This window comes from Lynx rufus, unplaced genomic scaffold (assembly GCF_022079265.1).
Source record: "Lynx rufus isolate CCGP_SWC_20201006 ecotype Redwood Valley unplaced genomic scaffold, mLynRuf1.p SCAF_9, whole genome shotgun sequence".
Classification (NCBI taxonomy): Eukaryota; Metazoa; Chordata; class Mammalia; order Carnivora; family Felidae; genus Lynx; species Lynx rufus.
The window spans coordinates 25443763-25460423 of NW_025814897.1; the positions used below are offsets into that span (position 1 = coordinate 25443763).

The window sequence follows — 16661 nt, forward strand, 5'->3', positions numbered from 1 at the left end:
CCAATCCCTCTAGTACTTGGAGAACAGGTTCAAAGCAAAGATCCACAAATATGGCTCAAGGTAAAAATTCTCTGCATTCACCGCAGGCACAAGTTCCTATATAAAAGCCAACCAGCAAAGAAATGACCTGAGAATTCCTACCAGCCATCCCGTCCGTGATCTTTAGGCAGTGATTACACTTTATTGCAGTAATTTCCAGAAGCCCTCTTCCTCACCCTGAATCTGGAGTGTATCATACGAAACTGACTTATTCAATGGCTGAGTTCCAGGCACGGCTACTGCAGAAGTTCCTCGACTAGCCATCTCTAAACCCTGGCCACTTAAAAAACTTCCCTGGACACATAGAATGTGTTATTGGCTGAATAAAATGGAAACACGGAAGGGAAAAGATGACAATAGATGACCTCTGCAAAAAGGAGCAAACATATTGCCTCTGAATATCAAAATGAATGGAAACTACATTATAAGAAAGGAGAGCCAGCACTTGCCCTCTGGTTTGCTTTGGGGGTTGCTGTCAGGAACCAGCTTGGGGTCCAGCTTTGCCCTGAAAGGACAGAAGGGTTCACTGCAGCCGCTCCCCAGGCCCTGCCACGGAGGGTGAATCTGAAGGTCTAGGGAGTGGAGAGTCTGGGCTGCCCTGGGACAATGCCCCCAAACATCTAGTAATCTAGTGGAAAAACCAACATGCCTCCAGGAAGGTTGACAAAATGATGGAAAATCCCAGATTGTTAAGAAGGAAAAATGGGGGGGGGAGCGGATCAAATGTTGATTACATAACATCCAGCCCTTCAAACAATGGAGTAATCACATGAGTCACCAAGAAAGACATCAATGCCGCCCCTTTGTGCCTACTCCACACACCCAAGAACAGCTAAGTGCGAGGTCCAGAAGTGTCTCCACTTAGAGTCGAAGTCAGCTTTACCTCAGAGAAAGTAACTTTTTCTTTAACCCCAGAGCATTATTTTTGAAAGGGACGACCAACTGTAGCATCCTTACCTCCCAGCACGCAGAACGTGCGAGTCAATCAACAAATGGTCAGTGAATTCAGTGTTGTCCCAATTTGAATCAACCTTCCTTCCCTTCACGCCCGTCCAACACAAACCCACGAAGTCGAACGGTGTGGGTTTTGTTTTGTGTGTTTGTTCCCTCCACTGATTTATGATTCGATGAAAAGAACTTAACTGATGGCGGATATTGGCCGGGACAACCCATGTGGAAAATACAGGCCAGGCCAAACAGACAAAGTGATTCTGCTGCAAGCTGGAAGTGAAGGAGGAGATTGGCTAGGAGGCCCCAGGCATTTTCTAAACAGAAGATGCCAAGGTGATGTGAAGGCCAAGGATGACAGCAGAAAGCCTGAGAAAGAGGTTTCCTGGAGTCTGCTTCCTATAACTCCACACACTCTGGAAGTATGGCCTGGACAGGACTGCTGGGCTGACAACTCTCCCTGCGCGTTCCTGCTTCCTGTTAGGGAACCAGCCTTTTCAGGCTCTCGCTTGCTCTCTCCAAGAGAAGCAGCTGGAGTTACTTTCACCTGTCCACCTCAATGCCATCTCCAAAAGCCTGGTCCACACGCTGTCAGCTGCAGCTGTACAGCACCCATCAGCTTTGTCCCTGGCCCAGGACACAAAGTGCTGGATCCTTTGGAAAAGTGCTCACAGCCCAGCTGGCTGGCAAAGGCCAACCCCACAAACTTGGGACACCTGCACTTGCACTCGATGAGCTCAGCAGAAGGCATGTCAGTGCTCCTGGACCCAAAGGATTCAGACAGAAAAGTCAGAGCTATTCTCCCTTGTTAAAACGGGTGGAATGCTGGTTTCAAAAAATTCAAACCTCCTCTGCAAGCGAGTGAACAATCAGCCAGGCCCATCTTTATTAGGAGGATGGGCGCTGTGTTTAAAAGACGATGAACATTCCCAAGCAGACATTAATCTCAAATATTAAACTCTTTTTGTATAAAATACGAACGCAAAATCTCCCCCCCCCCACCATTGCTAATCCGTGGCTGCAGCAGTTCTATTAATTACACTGATCAACAATAATAATGACATCATTACACGGGTGGAGAATCGAACCTGCTGTAGCCCAAGCAGGCATCCCTGTCATTCCTGCCACATTTGGTCTCATTACCCATTAAAACATTTTTGCACTAGGTACCAAATATTTCTAATTTTAGGAATGCCATCTAGAAATTAATCAATGCCCCCCCCAGAGAAATTAACTAATTATATTTCATGGACAGGTACTAAAATGGCCTTCATGTTAATATTTGTATTGGCAGTATCTTGAATTTAAATAACCCGTTTGTCTCCAAATGCTGAGAACCTGACCTGAAGATATATTATGCCAATACAGTGAAGACTAAACAGGATGCATTAGAAATTGAAAACATTATGAGCGTATCAGGTTTCTAACCCAGTGATTACCCTTCAGGACCCTACATGTGGGTTAATATTTATAAGAATCACCGTGAGTTTTGGAGAAAAGAGTTGTACAGAAGCTAGGGAATAAGGAATAGTCCCAAACCCCATCTTACCAAGATTGTACAGTATCGGGGCGGAAATGAGCACGTAGCACTACTTGAATCAGTAAGGGCATAACGAACCAGGGGCCTTCTGAACTTATGGAAACATCTGCTCATTTTTCACTGCGGCCTGACCCGTGAACAACAGCTTATACACACCCCATGGATGGTTTAAGTCAAACGCAGAACAAGGGTTTCGATTCACTCATATGCAACTCAAAGTTTAGGGCTGTTCGATGTCCAAGAACCCATGCAAGATGTTTTCATGTGACTTTTCATACCATCCCTTTAAGTCGTTTGAAACCAAATGGCTCGTATCAACCGTGTTACATAGAATCCAAGCCTGAAGTGATGTGTGTTCTGGGAAAAGTCAGGCCATGGCCTTACTGACCTGAGATGTTTCTCCCCTCACCGTGCTCAAACTACAGAAGAAAAGGGGAGCATCGGGAAAGGAAGGGTTAGGTGATGAAAGACGAAGCCAAGCGCTAGAAACAACCAGGTGCGTTATTCCAGTCTCGCACAGTCTCGCACAACCATCAGACTGGCCAAACCCCAGCAGGTTACCATGATAATTAGCTGTGTGTGGTGAGTGCTGTCCCAAGGAAGAGCAGCCTGAAAGAAACACCAAGAATGAGTAACATGCCTTACAGCCAAAAGCTGCTTTTTGGTCCACAAAGATCTTCCACGAACACTATTTCACAATATCACCCGGGAAACTTCTGAGGCTCCTGGGAAGATACTACAGGATACCCATTTTACAGATGAGGAAACAGAGCTCCAAGGGAGCAAGAGACTGGCGCTGAAACCACACAGCGAGCCTTTTTTTTAATGTTTATGTTTATTTTTGAGAGAGAGACAGAATGGAGCAGGGGAGGGGCAGAGAGAGAGGGAGACACAGCATCCGAAGCAGGCTCCAGGCTCTGAGCTGGCAGCACAGAGCCCAACGCGGGGCTCGAACCCACAAACCGTGAGATCATGACGAAGTTGGACGCTTAACCCACTGAGCCACCCAGGTGCCCCACAGAGCCGTTCTTTGAACTCTTCAATCCAAGCTCTTTCTACTCTACTCCACTGCTGCAGCAAACAGGAACAGATCAGAGATCCAAGAAAACTAAAAGTCTGACAGCTCAGAGAGAGAAAATGGGACTTGCATTTCTTTCTTTTTTCTTTCTTTCTTTCTTTCTTTCTTTGGACTTTTATTAGTTTGAAAATTAGACACATTTGAGGAAATAATTATAAACTTAAAGTTTATTTCTTAGTTTGACAATTAGATACATTCGAGGAAATAATTACAGACCTATGAACTAGCCCCATAAAGACATAATTAAAAGCCATTTACAGAATCAACTGTAGTCTTGTCCTTGTTCGAGGGAATACGGGTAGGGACGCTTCCTTCCTTCCATACAAAGTACCCAAGTTAAATGACAACCTGGCTTCCTTCCCTGTCTGTGTTCACCCCTGAGTCACCCTGATGTGTGATCATGCACATCATATAAGGTGCATTAGTTACATAAGGTCTTACTGAAATACGTTTCTTAAAGTGAAGGAAATCAAGAAGAAATCTTCCGGTTCATAGGGGGAGGAAATAAGAACGACAGTCCCAAACGGAAAGAGAGCCCCAAAGACAAGGGGGAAAGATGGCGTGGGGGGTGTGCAGGGGGCTTGACCCAGCCTGTTGCTCAAAATCCCTGGGTTCTTATCCCAGTTTTGCCACTAACATAATCACCCTGAATAAGTCACTTAATCAGTGCATTGCTACAGAGATCTGTTGATAGGTCTAACATCCCTCATAGCATTTTGAATTTTCCTTATGGCACTTTTCAAACATACACCAAAGTAGAGAGACTAGTACAATGAAATCCCATTCAAAAGCTATCAAAACACTACGCATTCTATTTCGCCTCCTTCCTCACACACTGAAGACATGTAAAGCTCATCCCAGGCCACACGTTCTCTCACCCACAGATATTTTATTGTCACGAAGACATTCTCTAGGTAAAGGAGGACCACAATGTGAAAGCTTACGTGAGACAGATAAACTCCTGGAAAAAGATGATAAAGATTAAGTTCCACGGTGCGTACATTTTATTTACTGGCCCATCTGAACCACAGAACTTGTTTTCAAGCAGCACTACCATGATCTGGAACGTGAGGAAGTCGGATCAGAGAGAGGAACTCAAATTGGGATGGTAAGCCAGTGCCTTTGACTCCTGTGTCCTACCAGAAGAGACTGCAGGGATCATCGTTCCTGATGGTTAATGTCCGCATGAACTTCTAACTGTGACTTTGGAGTGTGCAAGAAAAGGCTTGAGCTCCTGGGAAGCATCCAAAAGGGAGTGCCAAGCCGCCTAGAAAGTCCCAGTGTGGGATGGAAGGCATCTTTGCTCTTTTAGATCAATAGAAATAGAAAAAACTGGCTGTGGCCAGCAACTGATAACTGACTCCAGAGCAGCTTGTTCCTGGAAAGTTGTCTCTGGTCTCTCAGAGGACTTCCCCCAGTGAAGATACTGGGATCTCTGAAAAATGTGAAAGGGAATCTCAAAACCCATTCCACGGCCCTCTCTCTCATTTGCGGAAGGGTGGATTGGAACTGGGCATGAAGAGACCTGGAAGGATCCTCTTTCTCCCACACTCCTGAGTCTAAAGCCTGTAGCAGGCCCTAGATCTTATAATCCACAAAGCTTCCGGCTGTGGTTAGTGCAATGAAGGGAAATCGATGTCCCTCCTCAGCCCCTCGGCTCCATTGTCATAAACCTAATGATGTGACGGCAGTGAGGGGCAAGCAGGACTCTGCTCCAGCAAGCACATATGGCGTGGTGCCCTTGTGGAGCCATCCATCCCTACCAAACGGCCCATCACTGCCCCCAAGTAATGGGACACCATGAGCTCTGAAACAGACTTCTCACAGCTTCCGCCCTTCTCTTTACATATCCAATCTCCTAAGAGTCACCGGCCAATAAAAAACCATTCCAAAGGCGGGGGGGGGGGGGGAAGTTGTACAGAAAATCCCCAATCCACCCTCCAATGACGTGAGTGACCAAAATTGCAAGCCAGTCTCCAGTGACAGCATCTCGGCTCCACTGCCAAGGTGCACCGCCACTGGGGAGTGCACACCTCTCGGGTACGACATGCCAGCGCAGAGGTAGGCGCCCCTTCTCAGGGGGAAGCCGCCTCGGGACAAAAGAGATGGTCCTGGGCCAGGCACAGCACGCTCCCAAGTGCACTGGGACAGCGGCCTCGGGTCCTGCAGCCGGGCCTGGGAAAAGAAGCCTGCAGAGAGGACTCCCGAACATCGAACATCTGTAGGAAGTGACTTCAGTCCGCTCCCTTCTTCCCTTCATCCACCCTTGCCCCATCCCCCAAAAGGAGTTTTAACACATTATTACCGCCGAAGTCCTGAGGATTTGGTGACTCACCAGGCTCACACATGGTTCCAATGAGCCCTTGACCATTACATGGTAGGGGAGCAGGAAAAACAAATGAAAGCAGTTGTAATTCGGCAGCGCCGGAGTTCAGACCTGCCAGACAAAAGGGATTGCAGGCATGTTCCCAAATCCGTTCAGGCACCTGACATGCAAAGCTATTTTTAATCACTGGATTTATTTCTTTCCTACCCCCTCCACCATCCTCCACCTCAGCAAATGTTTCGAAGTCAGAGCAAAACCCAAATTAATTCCAGGTGTTCAGGGAAACCCAGAGAGGCTCTTCCGTTCCAGAATCTGAGCCAGAAAACAGAACTGCCCCCTGGGCCCTACAGCTAAATTTTCTTGCTCTTTCCTTAGAATAGTTCAACTCTCCTACCCTAAACGTTGGGCATATGGCCTGAAAGAGGAAATATCGGAACAAGTGGAAGGACTCCTAAATCACATGTTGTTTGTTTGTTTGTTTATTTGTTTGTTTGTTTCTAGCAGCCCTGGCCAAGTGAAGGTGCCAGAGACAGGGTCTCCAAGACCACTGAGACAGAGCATTCTTTCGTTACCCAGGATTCTCTCCCCTCCTTGCAGTGAGGATGAGATTAAATTAAATTAAACGTGTGTGAAAATGCCAGAGCCTACTACATAGTAGGTGCTCAGTAAATTCTTGGTGACCTGAACTAAAAAGTGTCTTGTAAAATACCAAGACTAAAAACAAAAACAAACAAACAAAAAATGTACACAATTTTATTTCCTGATGTTCAAGAGACAGCAAGGAGAAGGCCTCTGGCCATTTCGCCAGGTACAAGGAAGCAACTGAGAAAATGAAAAACTTATTGCAAAAAAATCTGATTCTGAGAGGTCACTGGAAATTGACATCTCCTGAATCTGGCTCTTTGTTTCACCAGACTAAGCAGGAAATCTGCAAACGAGAGAATCTTTCTTGTAGCAACAGCCTCTCAAATGCGTCCTGCCAGGAGAAGACCTCACAGCTACAGGATCCAATGCACCGAAGATGCCTTTTGGTGTTCAGCACTTCCTAAGAGTGCCACTTTAGAGCCAATGTGCCACAACACAAAATGGTAATTCTGTGCTCAAAACTCTCTTCTGTAGGTTTGCAGCTTGCCCAAACCCAAGCTGCACTTGACCCCAATCACGTGCCCTGAAATGGACTGACTCTCTCGCGATTTAACTACTGAGATTAGGATGCCTGCATAAAAGGCCCGGCTCCGTAGAGTGTTTTCAAGAAAAACTAAAAGTTCTTAAATGATCATGTAAAGCCATTTACAGAGTGCGTCACGTGTTTCATATCATTTCCTGTGGGCAGGATCACACTTGATTCCCACCATATCACACGTTTTACAAGTCCTGAACATCCCCAAACTGTGCGACTTCTTTGTCATGAACACCACGGAGAAAAACACACAGCCGTGTTTCCACATTATTCAGGACGAAAGCATGAACCGGCCCCTTTCTACCCCAAGGCTTTGCAGACAGTTACAGGAGATCCTACTGGCTCTTCTCCTGTCTCATACTTCTGTGAGGGCAAACTCCTGTCCTGCCTTCAACTGAAATCCCCATGACAGGACCACTGGCTCTTGGTACCCATGTGGCAGAAGATAACCCCACCCAAGATGACCCAGGGAAATATGTGACATCCTACATCTTGCTTCCACCACTCCTAGTTTACGTATCAGTCTTCGATGCCTCACAGCCTGAGATCCCGGAGATGCTGGTTAACTGGGCTGACCAATTTATTTCACTTCAATTGCCCCCCCCACCCCCCCCCCCCCCAGTGCACCGCCTCTTAATTTCCAGCACGGTTATCGGAACAGAATTTCCCCTGTTGCAGAACGTTTGCTCCCATACTCCATTATGACCCTGCAAACAACGAAGCGTGCACTCTCATCCCCACCACCCCGAGTGACTTAGCTGAGACAGTCAAGCGGTCTCGTGGTCTAACCAGCACTCGCACCCAGATCCTCGGACACTAAAGCCAGGTGTTTTTTCTACCCAGACCTATTAGCAGAGGTTAAAGCCGGGCAGGGAGAAATGCTGAGCACAAGGACATGTCTTTCTATTTCCCCCATCATTTTTATTAGAGAGAAAATTCTTCCTGGAGAAGGAAAGCACCTCAATCCCTGAGACCCTCTGCAGAGAGCAGTCACGTCACCAGAGCTGTTAGGGGCTCTACCGCACGACCTACCCAGAATCCCCCGGCTCGGGGCCCACCTGACACTTGGGTCTGGGGGCAAGACAGGCATGGCGGGGGCTCACGAGGATCACCAGGCAGGCCAGGCTGATCAAGGTGGAGGATGAGGAGTTTTCTCCACGGGCAAAGGAAAAATCTGGGCAAACAAATGGAGTAGAGCCCGTTTATTTAGGCTGGAAGAGGTAAAGTTTTTCTGCACTTTTGAACTGTTTTCTCAAGGCCTGCCTCTCCCTCCCACGCAGGAAACAAACACAGAGACAGGCCTCTTGCAGCGAGGGCTCCAGTGGCTGAAGGCTAGCCCGGCAAAGGCTAGAAGGAAGAGGGGCAAGGGGTGGGGGGCAGGGTGCACAGGGGGAGCAGACAGAGAGGAGCTGGGAGAGGAGGAGGAGGGGGAGAGCTGGCAGGGAAGACAGAAGGCAGGAGGGCAGAGGCGGAAAAGAGAGGCAACGAGAGGAGAACGCAGAGGAAGCAAATACTGGGAAATCTTAAACCCGCATAAAGGCCAGAGAGCAGAGGAGAAGTGGGCTGGGAAGATCCAGCAACTTCCAATTAATGATGTTCAGAAAGCAGCATTTTTCCATCAATTTTGAAAGGAAATTCTCCCTCGACTTTCTTATTTATTTATACATTATACAAATACATTTTTTAAACCAAAAAAGGACCGTTTTTTTCCAATGGGAAAAAGCCTTGTCTGAGATGAAAGCCGGTCTTCAAAAACCCCTCAGAGGAAGCTGAAACCCCACATGTCTTGGTGCTACAGAAAGAAAAACAAAGTGGACATTCTTCCTGTGTTCTAAGGCTTTTTTATGCAGATGTGTTTTTCTTTTAATAAATAAATCTGGACACAGAAGGAAAACGCGTACGCACACACATTCACACAGTGCAACTGTCTGCCTTCAACCCAGGGAAACCGCAGTGAAAAATAAGAATACGTAAGCCCGTTTGCCGAGTGCAGGGACAAAGCTTCTCAACATGCCAACCACAGCCAGTAAAGCTATATGCTCTACCTACGTAGCCTGCCCAGGCTCCCCAGGTGGACAAGGGACTGTGTGGTAAGGAGCAATGGCAATCAGAGGTACGGCTGGACCGGAGACCCAATCACCAGGCTTCCCAGAAGGGCCCACGGCGGTCTTTTAGGACAACACCTGACTTCCTAAGACATGCAGTCGCTTGGTCCTTTGTGAGGACCACTCAGGTTCCCTCCCGGACCACAGTAATGATTTCTTAGTGATCACACACACTGAGCTCACGTCTGCCTTCTAATGAGTTCTAGCCTTTGCCCCTCGTGCTGGAGGCTGAAGCCACGCATACAGGTTTAAACTTCCTTCATCTATCGGCTTACCAACGGCTTTAACATCCCACCGTCACCGCCTCTATCCAGGCTTTCAAATTCCTTGGTGGTTCCTTCAACCATTCACGACGGTATGGTTCTTGCCCATCTGCCCCCCGCTACCCAGAAGCATTCCTGTGGGCCCGTGTTCCCACAGAGCATCGAGCCAGGCCAACATCATACTTCTCAAGAGAGAAGGACACAATCACCCTACACGGTCCACCTCTGTGGGCCCAGCCGGCCACGGGGTTTTCCAACAGCCACACGACAGAAGCCACTCAGAGTGCACTCCCAGGCCTACTCTTCCACAGGGACTGAAGTTCAGCCAGTTCTGCACCCGTTGACTGAATCTTATTAACCTCAGTGTCAGGCTTCACGTTTATCCTCATGGAACTTGACCTCGTTTGTTTGGATCCATGTTGCCACGTGCGGAGATCATTTCTATATCACGAATCTGTCCTCATTCTATGAGCTCTGTGCCATGTGCACTTCAGTCAGTATGCTTTCTGTGTCCTTCTCCAATCTGACCCCCCGATAAAAATGTTGAAAAGGCAATGACCAAGTCCTGAGCCCCATAACACCAGAGACCATGCATCATTCTGACACGGGCGCATTCAACAAGACCCTTTGGGTACAGCTGCTCAACCGGTTACAAATCCTCCTGATTTTACCACCGCTGGATCCCCATATCCTCACTTTCAGCACAGATATATCATGGAAACACTTGGACAAAACCTTCACTGGAGTCAGAACCTGAGGCTACAATTTTCAGATGCTCTGCCCAGGAAGCCAGTTCTCCCAGTTTGTCACTAAGGCCCAGGCAAGTGCAAAGGCAGCTGAGGGAATGAGAGCTGGGATTCAGATCTCTACACAAGGAGAGAAAGAGAGAGAGACCCGGGGGGGGGGGGGGGAGGGAGGCAGGGAGAGAGGAGAGGAGGGAGGGAGGGAACAAGAGAGAAAGAGAAAGAGGGACAGAGAGAGATGGAGAGAGGGAGGGAGGGAGCTGCAGCCACTCTGCATCCAGAAACAATGGGCATTTAGGGAACAATGGCTACAGACAAAGTCTTGGTCTATTTATATCTGCCACTGTGAGTCCCAGACAGGAGGAACTGGAAGTCTGCCCTGTATGCACAGCTCCAACTGGACCCGAGCTGGGAGGAAGATGAGGTCACCAAGAACGCTGCCTGCTTATAACGGGCTCCTTTTTGCTTGCATAGTTTCTTCTTAGCCTAAAGGATCTCTTTTGCCAAGTGAAGTCTGCTTGCCTACTTGCTAAAATACAGCCATCACTGAGAAGGGGTAGGTCATATGTGTAACTGCTGCTCAGCCAGGCCAAAGCAATGAAGGCCTTTCTCTATAGAGGTCAAAGGAAGGTGGGGATGTCAAGGGAAGCCTAGCCAGTAGATGGAGGTCAACTCTACGGTTCCTGAAACAGAGGAGTCCTATCAGATCTGTTCAGTACACATGTCTCGGGGCACTGTGAGTTTTCCTGCAGGAAAGTTCCCTCCTCACTCCTTTGGAGCTAGCAGAAAGAGGCTAGGAGCTGAAACTCACAAATACGTCTGTCTCACGTCTCAGGACGATCTCTGCCTCCCCTTTAATTTCAGCCCCTTCGAACAGTCTCTCTCTTTTCTGGAAAGGTCATCTTCTGCTCTAACATTACTTTGGAGTGATCATCAATCTTTTTTTTTTTAATTTTTTAATGTTTGTTTATTATTTCTGAGGAGAGAGAGAGCATGAGCAGGGGAGGGCAGAGCAAGAGGGAGACACGGAATCTGAAGCAGGCTCCAGGCTCTGAGCTGTCGGCACAGAGCCCAACGAGGGGCATGAATTCACGAACCGCGAGATCATGACCTGAGCCGAAGTCGGACGCCTAACCGGCTGAGCCACCCAGGCGCCCCTGGAGTGATCATCAATCTTAATCCTTCCCGTGTTACTTATATTCCGTTTTTTATATGGTTCCGCTTCTCTTTGAATTGTTTTCTTTTCTTTTAATTCCAGTATAGTTAACATACCGTGTTGTATTAGTTTCAGGTATACAATAGTTACTGTGTTACTTATATTCTGAATCCTCCAATCCTTCCTGAAAAGAACCGGCAGTAGCCACATTCAGCCTGTCACTGACACCGAAATGAACACGGACACAGCCGAGCCAAGGAAGGAGGGGTAGGGACGCGGCAGTGAGCCCTGCGGGCACAGTCACCCTGCTGCACCCCTCCACAGACAGCCCTCAGCATCCACGAGCCACAGGTGGCCAGCGACTGCACCTTCCCTATCCGGTCCAACCTTACAGCCTCAAGAATCCTAAATGCAAAGCTGGTATCTCCCAAAGGCAAGAAACTCATGGCTGATACAGAGATTAAGCAGCAATTAATCCGAGGAGTAATTTCCGCTTCCCATTCATGCCTACAAGCTCCTGTCACCAACTCCCCTCCTTGCTCCTAGAAAACCAACTCGAAGTAGGCAGAAAGGAGCCTAAACATTAAGATCCTTTTCCTCCTTTATATTGAAATAGCTTAGGACGTGTCACTGAAACTATCCCAGGTAATGTCACCACATTCACAGGGAACTAGAAACAATGTTTTGGAATTTAAAAGCTTAAGCACAGGGCAGACAGGTGCCGGACATGGCTGCAGTCGGTGCAAACAACAAATGGTTAAGAGTGACGCGTTGTATTCCTTCACCACCCCACACCCTCTTTGGCGACTTCAGAAGTCCCTGAGTCAAGATGCCCAGGGTTTAGACCACTTGAGGGTGGTCTAAGAAACCTGAATTACAGGCTAAGATGATATGTACCACAACATGCAAACACTCCTGCACATCTTTCTTTCTAGGCAGATGGCGGAGACAGAAATGCAGAAGAAACATCGGACCACCTGAAATACGCCAATCTCTGAGGATGGAAGTAGGTGCGTGAGCCACCTGAGCGGACCCACTGCTTCATTCAAACACTGCTTCCTGGACTCCATCACCCATGCTCCCAACAGGCTAAACATTGCCTTCTACTCCAAGGGCTCTGCTGAACCATCCCAGGGAAATTCAAGAGAGCCACATGGGTGGGGCGCCTGGGTGGCTCAGTCCGTTGGGCGTCCGACTTCGGCTCAGGTCATGATCTCACAGCTTGTGAGTTCGAGCCCCGCGTCGGGCTCTGGGCTGACGGCTCGGAGCCTGGAGCCCACTTTGGATTCTGTGTCTCCCTCTCTCTCTGCCCCTAACCCACTCGCATTCTGTCTGTCTCTCTCAAAAACAAATAAACATTAAAAAAAAAAAATTAGAGAGCCACATGGGAGCCACATGGCAGCAGCAGGGAGAAGTCAGAGACACAAATTCTCATCCTGAAGCGGGGCTGACATCAGAGAAGATGCAAAAGTTGCCACCCAAGGTATGTTTGGCAAGTGGCTGGGACAGCCCTGCCCAAGACCTATCGGTCTTCAAAAATGCCTGCACACCCGATAAAATGTACCAAAACCGACGGCGTTGCCCTAACACAGCACATCTGGAGCTTATACCATCAGGCTTTATGTATTCAACAACTCATGAAATAAAAGGCCGCGCTCAGTTTAGTAAACGTGATTGTACGTCCCTAATGAGGAATCAGAAATCCTATTGCTTTGAGGGATTTAGGTAGTAATTTCAGAGTACCAGCTCAGGTTCCCTGAGCTGCTAAAGGAGTACTTAGGATGAAGAAAGATTGCCTCAAAGGGATTATGGGTATTCTCCCTAAATCATTAGGTTCACTGCTTAAACCTATCATCTGAGGCCACTCCAAGGTTTGTTTAGATCCACCTAATCTATAATTTTGGCCCCTGTATCTTCAACTTTGGCCTTTTTTATGGCCTTGAGCAGTAACTATCATCCCATCCACCCCACTTGTGTGTTCACACTTTTCCTTGTCTCTCCTCCTCTATACCGACCTCACTATAGCGATATGACACATAAAGCCTTATCTGGGGCCAAAAAGCAGGAAAGAGGAATTTATAGAATTTGCTATAAAACTTTAACAACTCCTTAGAGGGATGTTCTCCTTCCTGGCAACTCGACGTAATTACAAGATGAATGAAAAGCAGGCTGTTCGTAGAGGGGAGGAGGGGCTGAGCTCTGTCACTGGTCTGGGGTCCTACGTGATTCTCAGTACCCAGAATCAGAAGGGCCTGTAGATGTCAGCTAATTCAAACCCTTTCTTTTATAGACAGGGAAGGTGAAACTCAGGGAGGTGACATCAATGTGCCCTTGGTCACAGGGTTACTAATTCTAGACCTCTTGATTCCCTGTTCAGTATTTTTTTTTTCTCTCTCTACACCATTGCTGTTTAACTAAGGCAGTGGACCTGGGAGGAGTCGGTCTCCCTCACAACTTTGCTACTATCAAGATCAGGTTCATCATTCTGGACAACCACAGCTCCCCCTCCCCCAAGTTCCTAAAAATCACAGAGGATCAATCTAAACGAAGATCCAATACACACGACGGGATGGTACAGACCCACGATGCTCCCTGTTCCCGGCGCAGACTGTAAGCTTACAATATCGATGGTCAGGCTCTAATACAGAAGCGTTTCCTTTGATGAGAGTCCGGCTGAATACCAGGAACTCGAAAGCAAGCAACCTTCAATGCCTAACTTCAATTGCGTGATACCGCTGTATGTAACAGCTTTAAAATTTAAGGGTGCTATTCCTATGAATCCAGAGTGAAGGCAGCAGTTAATTTTAGTGACCTGTTAACCTCGACCTAAAAAGCACTGAAAGGAGCACGGATCACCATCATGCCATTCAAAGATTCTATAACATTCCAGTCCTGCTGGTCCTCCGATCGGGTCGAGGGGATACAACAAACGCCACTGAAAAAGCCAGAACATAAAATCAAGGCCATGGGCCTGTACGTTGAACCTGATGCTTCTAATTAATGAATCAGTCAGACCACATGTCTGACTCCAGAGGCCATCTCCCAAAGGAACACAGGCAGCTCCAGTCCTAAATGAAATCCATTTAAATTTAGGGAGCTAAGGACTTAGGGATAGATACACCCAGCTGTGATCTCTCAGGCTCCACGCGCTGGTTGGTTTGTGTGTTTCTCTCCTATCGGAACAGGCCTCTCTCTCCTAATGGCCCCAAACCTTCCGACAAGCCCACTGCTGCCCCAGAGTCCCACCCACACCGGCCCAGAGCAGAAGGCACCGGATGTCTCTCCAGGTGGCAAACCCCAGAGGCTGAGGTCTCCAGGCAGACCTGCTCTCCAGATCAATGGGTATGATAGGCCAATAGGTGGAGAGCAGTGACCAAGTGATCGATGCAGAAGGGAGAGGGAGCAGAAGCCACTCTCCATCTGCCTGCGTCAGGTGGGAAAGAGAGACAAAGATGCACAGCCCTCAGCCCTCATCCGCTGCTAATAAATGGCTCTGCCTCATCAGGAAGCCATTAGGAAATTGCAGCCACCGCAGCCCCCCGCTCTCGGACTGAATGGTCGGCATGCAGCTGGCGAAAGCACTCATTACTCTGCCCAGACATCCACTGGCTTTCTGCACGGTGGAACCTAACCAAGGGAGCCACCAGAATAAGGCTGGGGCTTGCCTGGTGAGGCGCCAGGGGATGGGAGGGTCTTTAGCGACTGTGGACATGCAGAGAGCACCCCCCCCTCCAGGAAAGTGCTTGGATCACCAGGGAGAGTAGCGGGGGCTCTTCTCAGGACACACGGATCCACTTCTTCATTCCTCTGTGGGGCAGCCTCACTGGCATTCCTTTATGTAAAAAGAGCCACTGACTACTCATGGGTATGGGGTTTCCGTTCAGGGCTGATGAAAATGTACTAGAATTACACATCAGTGATGGCTGTACAACTCTGTGAATGTACTAAAAACCACCGAATGGCACACTTTAAAATGGTGAGTTTTATATTATAGAAATTAAATCTCTGTCTTAATACATCACCATTTTTTTAAGAGCTAGGGAGCCACCTGCTATGAGCCGCTCAATGCCTTGGTGATGGGAAGACACAGAGCCTTCACTCGGAGTTTCCCTTCTAGAGGGGGAAACAAACCTCACATAGGCACCCAAGCAATAGCCACAGAGTCACATCTCATGATGGGCGATACAACAATGACTAAGACAAAAGGTTTTGCAATGGAGACGAAGTGATGTGGCTGGGCTCCAGAAGCCTTGGAGAAGAGGGCAGGAAACAGCTTGCTGATGTCCTGTGTGTAGGGGGTGAGAGACAGCAGCAGGGGGTGGTCAAGGTACGAAGGCCAACTCCAATGGCAGATGGATGGCATTATAGAGAAAAGGGAAGATGGAGAGGCTGGGGCTCTGCCATAGGAAAGCCTTCTGAGATGACAGATAGGCTCTGCTCACTGGAGACCACGGAAGAGGCCGGGCAAGGTCCATTTCCAGAGGCAGACATGTGATGTCTACAACTTCCGGAGCCACTAATACATAAACACTGAGGGGAGGGCCACAGACTCCAGAACACCTCACATTCCCCAAACCCCAAGATGTCCCCAGGAGATGCTGCCCAAACACTCAGATTCCTATCCTACAAGGCTTTCAAGAGAAAGAAATTTCCATCAGAACCTGGTGCTTTCTGGAGGTTTCTCTCCCAACCCCTGGAGGGAGACAAAGGAAGGGCAGACAGAACAGGGCTTCAGGCAAACAAACACCCGGCCAGGGCTCACTGGACATGAACCAAAGAAGGTGCAGTCACAGCACTGTGACCAAAAGAGATCTTTTGGAAAATTCTTTTCCAAGAGGGATCATGAGTTCTGTCCCCTGGAATGCCCCAGAGCAGTTCTGATTGGTTCCGTGGCCCTGACTCAGAATGAGCACGGGCTCCACCCTCAGATGAGTAAATAAACTGACCCAAGAAATGGAGGGAGGGGGAGGAGGAAAGAGAAGAGTCGGGGCTGAGAGCAGGACAGGAACCAGGAGAAGGCAAGTGCCGAGTCTGGTGCAGGGGACAGATGGATGAAATTCTGACTCCATTCCAGAGACGGGTGGTGTGGCAGAATTCAAGGAAGAATATTCTCTGAGCCTTACACCCCACTCCAGTTGGGATACAGCCCTGCCTTGGCAGCCTGCTCACGGCTGCTTTATAACATACTGAATTAGTCACTGGATTAGCAAGCACATTTACACACACTGGCACACAGCTGTTTAAAGACACAGGATCCCCTTCTCTAGGTGCCAGATTCTGGCT

General features: G+C 48.3%; 1 protein-coding gene across 4 annotated transcripts in view; it reads right to left on the reverse strand.

Moving 5' to 3' along the window:
* Positions 1-16661, reverse strand: part of ETS1 (ETS proto-oncogene 1, transcription factor) — a 64483-nt gene that overhangs the window by 32193 nt on the left and 15629 nt on the right. For 2 of the 4 annotated variants that reach the window (XM_047072284.1, XM_047072282.1), the window contains exon 2: positions 5941-6042. The exons of the other annotated variants lie outside the window; for them this stretch is intronic. In XM_047072284.1, the coding sequence (XP_046928240.1) occupies positions 5941-6042 (102 nt within the window). The remainder of the gene's footprint in view (positions 1-5940; positions 6043-16661) is intronic. 4 annotated transcript variants of the gene reach the window in all.